Source organism: Octodon degus, unplaced genomic scaffold (assembly GCF_000260255.1).
Source record: "Octodon degus isolate 3935 unplaced genomic scaffold, OctDeg1.0 scaffold00046, whole genome shotgun sequence".
Taxonomy (NCBI): domain Eukaryota; kingdom Metazoa; phylum Chordata; class Mammalia; order Rodentia; family Octodontidae; genus Octodon; species Octodon degus.
In genome coordinates, this window is record NW_004524622.1 from 4,906,432 (window position 1) to 4,920,523 (window position 14,092).

At 36.3% G+C, this 14,092-nt stretch overlaps 1 protein-coding gene across 1 annotated transcript in view; it reads right to left on the minus strand.

Annotated features, from left to right (window-relative positions):
• The window catches only part of Ctnna3 (catenin alpha 3), a 1,779,311-nt gene that overhangs the window by 48,867 nt on the left and 1,716,352 nt on the right, over positions 1–14,092 (minus strand). Inside the window, exons 17-18 of the mRNA XM_012514925.2 lie at positions 13,133–13,238; positions 1,991–2,125 (exon numbers count right to left, since the gene is read on the minus strand). Coding sequence (XP_012370379.1) covers positions 1,991–2,125; positions 13,133–13,238 — 241 coding nt within the window. The remainder of the gene's footprint in view (positions 1–1,990; positions 2,126–13,132; positions 13,239–14,092) is intronic.

Consider the following 14,092-nt stretch of genomic DNA (forward strand, 5'->3'; position numbering starts at 1 on the left):
CCATATTAATACAATGAGCTGTAAAAGGCTCGTCAATAACTTCTGAGGATAACCCACTAATATTATAGACTGCTAGACAGTATTAGATGTTTAGTTGAATTCAAACACTTATAGTATTTAGATGCCAATAGAATATTCACCTCTGACAGGACAAATAAATAAGTAAATAAATATTTTTAAAAAAGATCTTTGTAACAGAAACTATAGAATAATAAAAGTCTGAAAAGAGATTGGAGAGGTTATCAGAAAGACAAGACATCCCCTCTTTGGGGGTAGCCAGGAAATAAATTGGTCAAAATGATGATATTATAAAAAATAATACGGCGATTCAATGTAATCTCAAGAGCATTATTCATGGATCTAGAGAAAACAATCTTAAAATTATATGAAGCTAGAATATACCCAGAAGAATAAAACCCAAACTTTGCAATACAATCAAAGCGACATGCACCACAACACAGCACTTCCAGTTATATTACAAGGATATAATAATCAAAACAGCATGGTAAGAACACCAAAATAAACATATTGATCAACTAAACCCCTGTCACTCTCAGCCATTTGATCTTCCACTAAGAAATCAAAATCATACCTTGAAAAAAAGGTAACTGCTTTAAGAAATGGTGCTGGGAAAAGCAGTTATCCACATGTAGAAGAAATAGAAAAACACATTTCTCTTCCCATACTAAGACAAAATAAAAAGTAACATCTAGATACAAGAAAAGCACTAAATCTACTGGAAGAGAAAATTGGTAAAACTCTTAAAGACATAGGCATATGCAATTACATCTGAACAGAACCCAACTGCACAAGAAATAACAGCAACAATTAACAAATGAGTTTATATAATAATAAAAAGCACTGGACCGCAAAGAAAACAACTAACTGAGTGAAGAAATAACTTACAGATGGAAAATATTCATCTTTCCACTGTTGTTCAGAGGACTAACATCTGGAATACATGAAGAACTGGAGAAAGCCCTCTTCCCACAAATAAAAGAACAAATCCAAAAGTGTGCAATTTAAATGAACAGACTTTCAAGAGAAAAAGGAAAAAAAAATGGCCAATAGGTTCATGAAAAAGATGACATATCTTTAATCATTATAGCAAAACAAGTGAAAACAACACTGAGACTCTCTCTTATACCAGGTAGAATGACTGCCAAGAGGAACTCAAAAGTCAGTGAATACTAGAGAGGTTATGGAAAGAAATGAGCTCTTGTATATGGTTGGAGGGAATATTAGCTAGTACAATTACCATGGAAATCAGTATGCAAAATTTTCAAAAATCTAAAAGTAGAACTTCCCTTTGACCCAGTTATTACTCTTCTGGGCATGTTTGTGAAAAATATCATATTACAGTGATATATACAAACCATGGTTATGAGCAAGTCATAATAACTTAGCTTTTGAAGTAGGGTATGTGCCCATTGAAGATTGCTGGACAGCAAATGGAGTATATATAAACACAAGGCAGTGCTGACTTGGCCATAAGGAAGGGCAAATGTGAGTCTTTGAAGAAGAAAACAAATACATTTTGAGTGCACAAATGCTCAGTGAAATAAATCTGACACACAAGGTTAAATATCAGATAGTTTTTTTATGAGAAATTCAAATTATAAATAATTTAAAAGGCGAAGTTTGATGTTTTGGCAATAGGAAGAGGACCTAGGCATGAAGAGAATGGGATGGAAGCATGGAGGAGGGGAAGAAAATAGTTAAGATGCCATATATATATATATATATATATATATATATCCATACACCACGGTAAGTTCATTTTGTATCACAAACATATGCTGATGAAAATTTGTCAAGTGAAATATGACAACATATTTTTGCTAGTTTAATTGCTTGTGCTTTTACACAGACTCAAGTTGAGTCAGTGCTAACCTGAATTTTTCTAGAAGATTCGGCAACTTGAGCACAGGCACAGCTGCTCTGAGCCCAGCCTTCCCCCCACGACCTGCCATCGTGGGCCAGTACTCACGGCTGTCACAATGAGTTCTCCTCCCAGGCTCTGGATCTCAGCTTTAACTTGACTGCAGATCTTCAGCTGGTGTGAGTAGAACTTAATCTGCTCCAGATAAGCCAGCAGGTCCTGTTTGCATGACGGGTCTGGACACTGAATGTGCATCAAAGATAGAAAGGAGAACAGCAAGATGAGAGGAAGAACAGTGAGTAGTCACTGTCACTACAGGGTAGCCAGGGAGCTTCCGGTGAGCTCACAGGCTTACATTTTCTTCTGATGTGCTTCCACCACTAAAATAGATTATTAATTTTTCACTCTTTGTTGTGGTCAGGGTCTACATGGGAACAGATTTAATGCAGGACACATTATAGGCTTATTTTATTTTATTATACAATACCCAAGAGTCAAACGCAAAAGAGTATGGGAGATCTGTCCATGCATTAGAGACCAAAGAATCCAGCTGAGGGCCTGGATCCCACAGCAGTGTCCTACCGAATCCAGCTGGTGGTCAAGAGCCTGTGGAAATGTCCTCTGCAGGTCTCACTGGATGCCTACAACCCATGACAGAGTCTTTCACAACTCTGCGTCAAGGATGTGTGCTGGAAAAACCTCACGGTCAGCGGTGGAAACTTGCACTTCCTCTGGACCAGGAGGGTGAAGGCTTTGTGTCAGCAAGTTGAGCGATCTGCCCCAGAGCGAGGCAGCCATGCTCAAGGCAAGAACCAGAGCTCCTGGGAGAAGTACCGCAGCCCTCCTAGCCACACCCATAGCCCTGAGCTCCTCCGACAGCAAGGACAGAAAATCCAGTGTGACAGCCTCTCCAGGATCAGCAAGGAGTCATCGTCCCCTCCAGGTCTCCTTTCATGGTGTTGGCTACAATGCTCAGGTGGGCCTCCCATGCCCAGCATCATGCTGATGCAGGTGAGCTGGGTGTTACCAGTTGCCCATTAGTTAATCCACCATGCCTTTAAGTATTTCATTTTAGGCCAAATAAATGTTAAAAGAATTTTCCAACATGCAAGCATACAAAAAGCACCTGCCTTCAGTTTCTGATAAGCATAGAAACTTTCAGATTACATTTTTAGGAAAACCTAAAGAAATATTTAGGCTGCATTTCCTCCCTTCACCTGGAATGACTTAGAATGCACTTTGAGTTGCAGAGCTCTCCATTGTCTATCTTGTACTATATATACAAAAATAAAGTTATCTGCAAAAAAATAAAAACACATTTTATTATTATTTATTATTATTACACTATTACTTTTGCCATTAAATGTTTTTAGCTATCTACACACAAAGGAAATCTTCTCTATCTTAGGTAATGACTACACTCTAAGAGGAACTAAGAAGCAGCACCCATTTATCAGGGAGATATCAAATTGTGTTAGCAAAAGCAACATCTGATCTTGTTTTATCTTGTGTAAGGAACACCTGGAAAATACTGTAGTTTTAAATTTTATGTGGGCTGGGGAGATAGCTCAGTAGAATAAGTGCCTGCCTGGCAAGCACAGGCTCCTGAGTTCAATCCCTGGTATAGCAAAAGTAAATTAATTAATTAATTAATTAATTAATTAATTAATTTTATCATAGCAATTCAAACCTCTTGGGCTAGGGGTTAACCTTTGCATTCTTTCTCCTATGTGATGGTTGCAGATTTTTAAACATCTCCCCGGACTCTGCTTTTGATAAATTTTCACAAGAAAAGGGAAATCTAATAGAACTCATATGTACAGCTATTCGCTGTTGTGGTCCTTAAAACAGCAGAGTGTAGTAATAACATAAACAGCGGAAAGCAGTGGGAAGAGTAGGAAGGTTTACCTGTAGCACGAGGCCTTAGAGAATCTTAGAATGTGAGGTCTGCAAAGCATTGTAGAAGATGGCTTGGGAACAGAAAAAGTAGGTAAAATATAATGCACTATTCCAATCAGATGACCCAAAAGTATGGTTCATATATGGAAAATATATGAAAATGATCAATAAACATGATATAATAAATACTTTTATTTCCTCTTGTATTTCATATATCTTTGAATATTCATAATATCTAGTGACATGCCAATAGTAGTTATAGCTTCGAGTACCAGTCAGCACAAGTTCAGTGTGACGCAGCCGTTGGAGGTGTGTTTAGGCTGCAGGGTCAGGGTGGCATCAGGTTTTGTGCCAGCTATGTTTCCTATAGCAAGTAGTAAAAATTTACTCTGTTTAGTCAATCCCGTCCTGAATTGGCATGATTTGGAAATTGTAGTCTGATTAATGTGGACTTCTTCCGTATAGAGCAGCACCACTATAAAATTCCTGATTAATGGAACTTGTAAACCAGTAATTAGTTTTTTGACCAACAGCTAATGCTACAATCGCTCAAGTTGAAGGAAAAGATGTGGTCTCTCTCTCTCTCGAGGTTCTCCCAGGGCTACAGCAGGAGAGTCTACGATTCCAGTAAGGAAAGTGTGAGTCAAACAAAAGCAAAATTTGAACTTGCAATTCTGGTTGACATTTATCCTGCACTTGCAAGACTGATGAAAATCCTCATTACAGCTGAAGATGGAAGTCATCAGTATTATAAATGAAGTAAAAAGACAAATAAGTAGTAGTAAATGTCCATGAACAAATAAGTAATAAATTCCCATGCTATAAAAGTGATTAAAGTTCTCCTCTTTTATATTTAAAAGTCTTTCTGAGTTAAATGGCATGCAATATTGATAGATATGTATGGGGTAATGATCTATGCATATGGTGTAACGATCAAATAAGAAGAATTTTTATTTCCATCTCCTCAGATATTATTTCTATGCCTCTGAGCTTTTGTTGCCTAGAGACAGAAACAGAAGATTTAGTGGCTTCCACTTTAGTTCTGGTATTGACCAAGTCCTTTGGCCATTTGTGTTTCTCCTTTAAAAGAACATCTTTATTGCCTTTGTCATTTTAATTGGTTTATTGGGGCTTTTTCTTGTTACTGCTTTATAGAACTTTTTTTCTAGTTTGGATATTACCTCTATCTCAATTCCTTGGCTCACAAGTACTTTTTCCCAACCATAGATTGCTGGACATTACGCCATACATTGTTATGCAACGCACATTAAATATACACATTTTTATAAAAGCTTAAAAGTCACATAATGCTTTTTACACCATTTATACTTGGAGAGTTGAGAAGATTGTTAATGGAAATAATGAAGAAAATAGCTCCTACATTTTCAGGAGGGCATTCAGGAAGCATGCCAAAAGGGGTGACCCCACCATTTACATGTTAGTATAAAGGTAATAGAAAACCTTGTTCCTTGGATTTCTAGAATATTTCTGTGCTTGATTTTATTTTTCCCAAATAAAATAGGTTTAAAGGAGTCCTTCTAGGTACTTTCTGGCAATCAGATGGTAGGTGGATGTCATGGTAGACCTTGGTTGTCATTTCCTGTTCTACTAGCACAGGCCACATCCACTAGGGTGTCTGGTTAGCTCTTCCAGGCATGGAATTGTAAGTTTTAAGCCCCATAATTACAGGACACCCACTACAGGTAAATAGATGGCATGCCAGCATATGTGATTTTCTTCACATTAAACTAGTTTCCATGCTTCTAGTAAGATTATTGGTAGCAAAGAAGACATCATTTAGAGATAAAAATACTGAAAAATGTTCATTTTTCAGTTGAATTTCAAGAGTGAATTAGTGACATGAAAGCATTGAAAGACTTTTGTTCCATCATTATGGCAATTTTTTGGCCATACTGGAGAATAAACTATTTAAAATACATTTAAAGTGACTTTTGCAATTACAGATAGCAGTTTAAATTCCACTGAGCTGGCAAAGGTTGTTAATGAAAAATATTGTGTGTCATTGTGAATTATAGGCATAGAAATTTTGAGCAACTAGAGTCACTGTGGACACAGCAGGCCTGTGACCTTCCTCTTCCCATGGGGCTTGGTTCTTTCCTCTTAATCCAGCCCGAGAGCTCTCTCTGTTTACCTCGCTCAGGATCATAGAGCTCCAGTGATCTCACCTCCTACTGTACTTTTCTCATGTGTTTCCCACTAGTGAAGATATCAATATAAAATCTCAAAACAAATGCTGTCCTTATCTCTATAAGCTCACATTCCTCTCTCCGCATTTCTTGTTTATTCAGAACAAAGTCTTCTAAAACTATTGCTCTCTATTCAGCATCAGATACATTTATTTTATTTATTTACTTATTTATTTTTGCAGTACCAGGGATTGAACTCATGACGTTGTACTTGGCAGGCAGGTGCTTGTGCCGCTGAGCTATATCTCCAGTCCTACACATTTCTTTATCTTATAAAGTTAATGATCTGATAATACATTATATAGATTTTAACAGACTAACAGGCCAAAGAATATATAAATTATGTTAGACAATTGTAGGAGTCAAAGTACACTCAGATATATTGCCTATGTTGAATTCCAATCCACTTTTTCCTCCCACTTTTTTTCCTCCTTTCATAGAAAAGAAACTGCAATATTTGAGCTTGGCGTTATTTTACTTAACATTGTGATCTCGAGGTACAAACATTTGCCAACAAATTACTTGTGCTTCCTCTTCTTTATGGGGAGCAGTACTCCATCGTGTACGAATGCCATATTTATTTTGTCCAGTCATCTGTTGATGTACAAGCTTTTGAAAGATTTAGACAACATGCACTGAATTGTTATAAACATAACTGTGCATGTCTCACTGTCATATGAAATCTTTCACTATTTCGAGGGATACCTGGAACAGAAATAGGTGGGTCAAACAGAATTTCTATATTTAGTTTCTGAGCATGCTCCAGACTGATTTCCTTAGTGTTTGTATCAGTTTAGAGTTCTACCAAACATGAAGAAAGATTCCTTTCTTAGCACAAGCCATGCCAGCATCTGTTATTGGTTGATTTCTTGATGGAAGACATTGTCTCTAGATGCAGATGAAAGTACAATGTTGTTTTAATTTGTATTTCTTGAACAGCCAACAATAGTGAATATTTTTTTCATGTATTTATTGGTCATTTGTATTTCTTCATCTGAGAAGTTCAGATTGTCAATATTTTCATTGATTTTGTAATTTGGGAGGCCTATTTTTTAGAGTTCTTCACATATTCTAGATATTAATCTTTTCTCAGATGAGTAGCAAGGAATTTTTTCCCATCTGCAGGCCTTCTCTTCACTCTGTTGGTAGTATCCTTTACAGTGGAGAAGCTTTTTAATTTGATGTGACCTTATTTGTTGGTTCTTGGTGTTCTCTCTCATGCAAACAGAGTTTTGTTCAGAAAGTTTGCCTACATCTGTCTTCAAGATATCATTTTGTCAGCCAGATTATTAAATCGTTGTGTTCTAATGTTCATAGCTTTGATCCATTTTGATTTTGGTTTAACTCATGGTGAGAGATACGAGTCAAAGTTCCACTTTGGGCCTATGAGTATCCAGTTTTCTTAGAACCATTTTTTTAAGGAGCCTGTCTTTCCTTCAGGAAGGGAATTTAGCCCCTTTGTTAAAGACAATACAGCAGAAAGTGCCTGCTTGTTTTGTTTTGCTTTCCTGTCTTCCCCAGTGTCGCGCCATGGTTATCACTATGGCTCTGCATTCCCACGTGAAGTCGGGGACTGTGGTGGCCCTGTCTTGCCCTTGTTGCCTGGAACTGCTTTGTGTGTGATAGACCTCTCTGGTTCTACATGAATTTTGAGATCATATTCGCCAGTTCTGTAGGAAAAGCTATTGGTATTTAATAGGGATTGCATTAAATCTCTGTAACAGTTTTAGAGTTATGGCCATTTTCAGTGTATGGGTTCTGCTGATAGACTTGTCAGTCTTCTTTTTCAGAACAATGAAGCTCTCATCCTAGAGGTGTATTATTTTCTTGATTAGGTTAACTCCATGGTATTTCATTTTTTTGGATGCTATCATAAACAGTTACCATGCTGACATTGGCTTCACCTCCCTCAGAATTCTCTCCACAGATTTTTTTTCACTGATATCCCTCATTGTCTTTCAATTCCAAAATACATTGCATCCATTACAGGACTTCCCTCATTTCTTCTCAAGATCTTTTATCTTCTGCTGTTCTACTCATTCACCGCTGTTAGCAGAATTTTCTTTTCATTCTCCCAAATATTCTCTCCTAGTTTTATAGAAGTCTTTCTAACTTTCTTTGCAAGCATTTTGCTTTTCTTTCTGTCCCTATTAGTGGCATTAGTTTTTGTTCTGGACCAGTTTTTCACTCTTACACCCATCTCTGACAGACAAAACAAAAAAAAGGGGATATAAATAAAAGACCATTTTGTAGTGAAAAAAATATATGTATATACAAGAGAGTTAGGATAGATATATAGCTACTCTCTCTTAGTTCAATGAGAAGAAAGGTTTGTACTAAAAGTGTTTAGACAAGATATTATGTCTACATCTTGTCCTCTGAATAACTACTGTGAAAACAGCAATATGGAATTGTAACAGTCTTACTAACCTGTTTTGAAACTGTTTCATTGCTATTTTATCTTTTTTCCCATTAAAATGAATAAAAAACTTAAAAACTGAACTATTTTCAAACTATAATTAACAAAGTTGGAGGATAAACATAGGCATTAGTTTTATTTAAGGTGCTTTTAAAAGGCCAAAATAAAAAAGTCACAGGTTACATAAAAATATCACCTTGTTTTTAGTGGCTGAAAGTTGTCAACTGATGAACTTCCATGGCTAAAACAATCTTACAAAAACGTGTTAGTCTTCACCTAGAATATGGATGTGGAAAGAATATACTTCAGGTAAATCCCAGTTATTTGGGAATTGTGTTTAAAAAAGAAAAGATAGCCAGCTTTAAGGAGAAAGCTTGTTCGTGTGTTTTCCTCAGAAAACTGAAGAACCTTCTTTCTTCTTCAGTGTACAGCTCTGAAGCCCTTTATTTCCTGCTAATCACCCTCATGACACTCAACCCTCACAATATTTAAATGGAATCCCAACGGATTAGGTAAGAGGGGGAAATATCCCACTGACCATTTCTTGAAAGATGTGAATAGACAAAATATTTTCATATTTAGTTGTATTTAACAGCTGAGAAGCTGTTAGACATTGATCTTTATAAAACAAGAATACATTAATCTAGAGAAAAAATCTATACACCAAAGTTTGTGTTTGAAATACATTGCAGACAAATAATGATCTCAATAAACCTCTTTTCATGAGGTACATCCTTATGATATATGTAATAATGACAGGATCAAAGATTCAAATGTTTATTTTCAGTATAGTTTTATTTCCACAAAAGTTTTGATTTGTAATATCATTATGAAGCAATTCAAATGAGGCTGGCTCTAAACAGTACTGCATCACATATCAATATAAATTGGACTTGTAGCTTGATTTATTCATAGCAGTGCATTGTATATGATTTGGGTTTATTTTTTGTTTTAAAAATGTTTCCTTTCTTGAATTCATATTAACTGTCATTGAATTTTATACTAAAAATTGGTTTAAATTTATGATTAGATGTTAGCATCCATTCAATAGCCCGGATATCTTTGCTTTGACAAAATAGCAACAAAATGTAACTCAGCTTCCGACCCACCACAGAAGTCAGAAGTTCCACTTTTGTCCTCATCTGTGTAACATGTGTTAGCAGATGTTACTTGTGTGTCGGCACCTGTTCGTCTCCAAGCTAACTGGGGGTTTACTGCTCCTGCAGCTAACTGAATCCTTTCTGGGCACTGCCCCTACCTTAGGGGCTCAGTTGGTTCATGGAACTTACAGTGAGCTGTGGAGTGGCAGAAAGGAGTGCACACTAGGAGTTGGGGCCTCAGACTCCTATCCCATGTTGACTACTAAGCAGCACGTGTAGGAACGGTGACAGCTAAAGCCACTGAGTCCTTCAGGAGTGCTATATCTGACGATGGTGACGTGTGCCCGAGTTCCACAGGACGTAAGCAAATGTGCCTGGGATCGTGTATTTCAACAAAAGCATCTCAAGACTTTCCTAGGTCCTAGAGATTTTGGATGAGTGAGACAAATCAGCTTATCTGAAGGCTATGGATGCTTCAACAAAAAGTTTTATCAAATTGTGCCCCAGGTAAAACTATTAATAACTGCTAACAAAATGTTTAAGGAGATAGATATATTAAAATGCTGATTCAATTATTATATAATAAATATATGTAGAAACTCATGAGTTTGAGCTTTATACATTGGTTTATAATTTTTAAGTAATCTAGTTGTATTGCAAATGTGCTTAATATAAAACAACATACACAAATTAAAAATAAACAAAAGGCTTTACTTCTCTTTCTAGCTAGATAAAAGCAACTGTTGAGTAGTTAATTGTGCCCAGCATATACAATAAATGTATGTTCATAGGAGAAAAGTAGGAAGAGGAGCCAAAAATAAAAGAAAAAAGAAAAGGAAGAAAAAAAAGGTCAAGCAGGCAGAATGAGGAGCCCCAACTGATCTGATTCATTTCTCTCTCGGTCTCTGTCTCTCTCTGTCTCTGTCTCTCTCTGTCTCTCTCTCTCTCTCCTTTTTCTCTCTCATTTAGTACAGGGTCTACAGGGTTTCACTACACAGATCAGAATCACAGTGATCCTCCTGTCTTCAGCTTCCTAAGCACTGGGATTACAGGCATGTGGAGATTGAACCCCAGGTCCCTGCATCTGCGTAAGCAGGCACTTTAATTCACTAAGCTCTCCAGTTACTTCATTCTTTCTACATCTGAATTTTGAAACCATATATAAACTAAGATTGATAAAAATGTGTATGTGAACTATAATAATATTTTATTATGTGTATTTTATCCATTTAAAATTTATTCTAGATAGAAATGGATATTAATTGTTGATTGATTTTCTGACCTTCCAGCAAGAAATTCACATTCAAAAGTATCATAAAATGGTTAGAAATTTTGAATGATTGATAAATCTAGACAGCAACTAATCTAATAATCTGGACTGTCGTAGAAAATTATTTCATAATACACAAAGATCTTGAAAATTTTCCTCTTACACTGTCAAATAGATTTTCACAACTGACTTCAAGTATTTAAAACTCAAATTTGTGTATTAATCTGTCAAACAAAACAGAGGTACTTTCGTGGACAATTTTGAAACATGGTCACTCTAGTTACTGGTCAGTGTTTTTGTTCTAAGTTTTTATTCTCAGAACACTGTGTGTTCAGAACAGATTTGATTCATGTAAAATTACTGTACCATGTAGAGTAGAAATAGCTCCACAGTAATGAATAATTCTTCATTTTCATGACTTTTTCATGAAGCTCTTCCTAAAATGCCAAAAGCATATGCAGGTGAGGAAGTACTTTTGTTTTATTCCATACAGTTTAAATAATGTGAAAAATAACAGTATAATTTAATTAAAATATGTTACAAAAGCACCTCTGAAAAGATGATATGAAATTAACATGATATATTGATAGAAGAAATAAAACCCTTCAAAGTGACACAATTATATGAACTTTTATGGTTTTATATCCCCAAGCAATTAGAAAAAGAATGGTAGGCAGTGTGCAGTATTTAAACACTATCGGGTGACATAAGTGTGTCTAATGAGCCATAATTTTATTTATTCCAATAAATCTTAGCCTGTCTTATGAAAGTAAATGAACAAAAATCCATCATAAGAAAAGTTCTGAGAACATACGAGTTGCAGGCATTCACTTTGCTTGCTCAGCACACGTCCTGCTTTTCACTGTACGTGCTCAGTGCTAAATGTTGCTTCAGCAAACCTCATCTTAAGTGCGGGGCTCAGAAGCGCTTGATGTGGGGGATGAGGGACTATGCAGAGGGTGACTGACGAAGCATTCTAAGTCTAAAAATCTGAACACCAACATTCACTGAAATCTAAAAGCTTTCACTGTATGTATAATTTTGAATTTTCAGTTTAGGGATGCCTAATCTCTACTTAAAAATGATTAATCATATTTTTCTAATATTTACACTAACAAGATAGTGAAACAATGCACATATTCAAGGGAATTCTAGAGTATTTTTCTGTGCTATCATTAGCTTTTATTGGTTTCTGCCGTGTTATATTTACAAATATCTTATCTAGTAGAGAAAAATGCTTCATGTTGCAACAGAGTAAAGAGTAGAAATGATAGTAATTATTAACATGAAACATCCAAATCAAATTTCCTTCTAAGCAAATAAATAAGAAGCAATGGGGAGTATTTGAAAAGTCAAAAAGGACTGTTCTGTTTTTCTAAAGGGAAATTAACATGTATTATCAAGTTGAATGCAACATAAAGACCCCAAAGCAATATTACTCCCAGTCTGAAATATTAATTGAATATCTCAATATGTTAAGGAACAGAACAGACCAATTTTTCAACGAAAATTAAGCATAAGGTGACTGGAATAATGTAGCTGCTACCTAGAAAACTGAAATAGAGCTATATGAGAAAGAATCAAGGTTGAGAGAAAACCGTCTCTGTGAGGATTATTTGCCTCCTGCATTTTATGTTTCATGTTGGGATTCAATTCATTTCTATTTGTTCTTTAATTTTACATAGAATGTCCTAATTTATTGTCAAAGCAGAAAAAGCTAAAAAATTTGAACTTGAAGGTTATAATTTTTAAGGGTTTTTTGTTTGTTGGTTGGTTGTTTTTTTATTCAGGGTCTCACTGTGCATCTTGGACTCGTAGTGATCCTCCTGATTTCTGCTGCCATGGTGCTGGGATTACAGGCCTGCGCCACCACACCCGGACTCCATCGCTGGCTCAGCATGTCTGGGGCGAGGCCAGTGTGGCATGCAGTTCCAGGGATCGAACCCTGGCCCCTGCACTTATCTAAGTAAGTGTTTAGTCCACTCAGGAAAGTAATAACTTTTGAAAGGTGAAAACAGAAATTTGAAATATGAAGGGGAAAATCTGTTTTCTTATTGGCAACAAAAATAAGTAAGAAGACTTAAACAAAAATTTTTTAAATCATTTGAGTATATTAAAAGCTAATTTTTTTTCCTAAAATAGTTTATTTTCTTAAAATGAATGATTTCCTGCTTGATCTACTGATGTATTAATAACGCTATGCAATAAAGTTGATTATAGCAGGAAAATACCAAATGGAGAAAAGTTGAACTTTGTTCTAGTCACCACTGGAACGGCGCAGATTAACCAGCGCCGTGGGTTAATCTTCACACCGTGGGTTAAGACCTTCACCCATGCGAGTGCCAAAACCCTCACCTGGTTAGCAATCTGCCGAGCGAGCGCGTCCATCCGGGATCCTGACTCAGATATCATCTTAGCTGCGCAGATCACGTCAGTGGTGTGCTTTAGTGGGCCTTTACCCCTGAAAATAAAACAACATATGTCAGGCTCAGGAGCTTAGGAATCAATGTAGATCTGTCTGTATATTTATTCGTAAGGGTCTATATTCATCTGTAAATTATCTGCCTACCACATTGGCAGCTACTTTTATTTACCTTCTTCCTAAGGGGGCCCTTCTTCCTAAGGAGGCCGTGTCCTGAAATAAAAATTTTAAAACTTAATGAAGGTCTATTATGTTAATATCCAGTAAATTCTGCAGAGGTGATGAATTCTACTTGATCCTTATTTCCATGTTTTTATTACATCTGAGCTGAGAGATACCTGGGTAGACCCTGATACTTAAATGCAAAAATATTTTCTTGACTCTAGAAGGAAAAATTCATACTTTGGATATTATACACATTCAAATTTACACTTTTGTCAGAATGACTACTTCAATTTTTTGTATTTTTACTTCTTTTACAGTTTTTAATTTAGTTGTACTATATCTCATTATCTCCTTTGCATAGTTAAATCAAATGCAGTAAAACCTACGCGTGAGCGATACATAATCAAGGGACTTGATTTTGGATCACACGTTACATTACTCTTCCACTTGGCCCCATGGTAGTCATTCCTGCTGCTAAGAAAGCATAGCTCAAGCCGTACCTAGATGAATCCACTTATTCTAGCATCATTTAAAAAGCACTCCAGTCCTGCTGTGCCAGCCCTGCCCCCGGAGCGCACTGAGAGGACGATTGACACTGGGCGCGGTGGCGGGCGCCTTTAATCCCAGCTCTTGGGAGGATGAAAACACAAGAACTACTACAAATCTGATCTATGTAGGGAGACCCTGTAGACCCTGTACTAAATACAAAAATAAATAGATAGATAGAT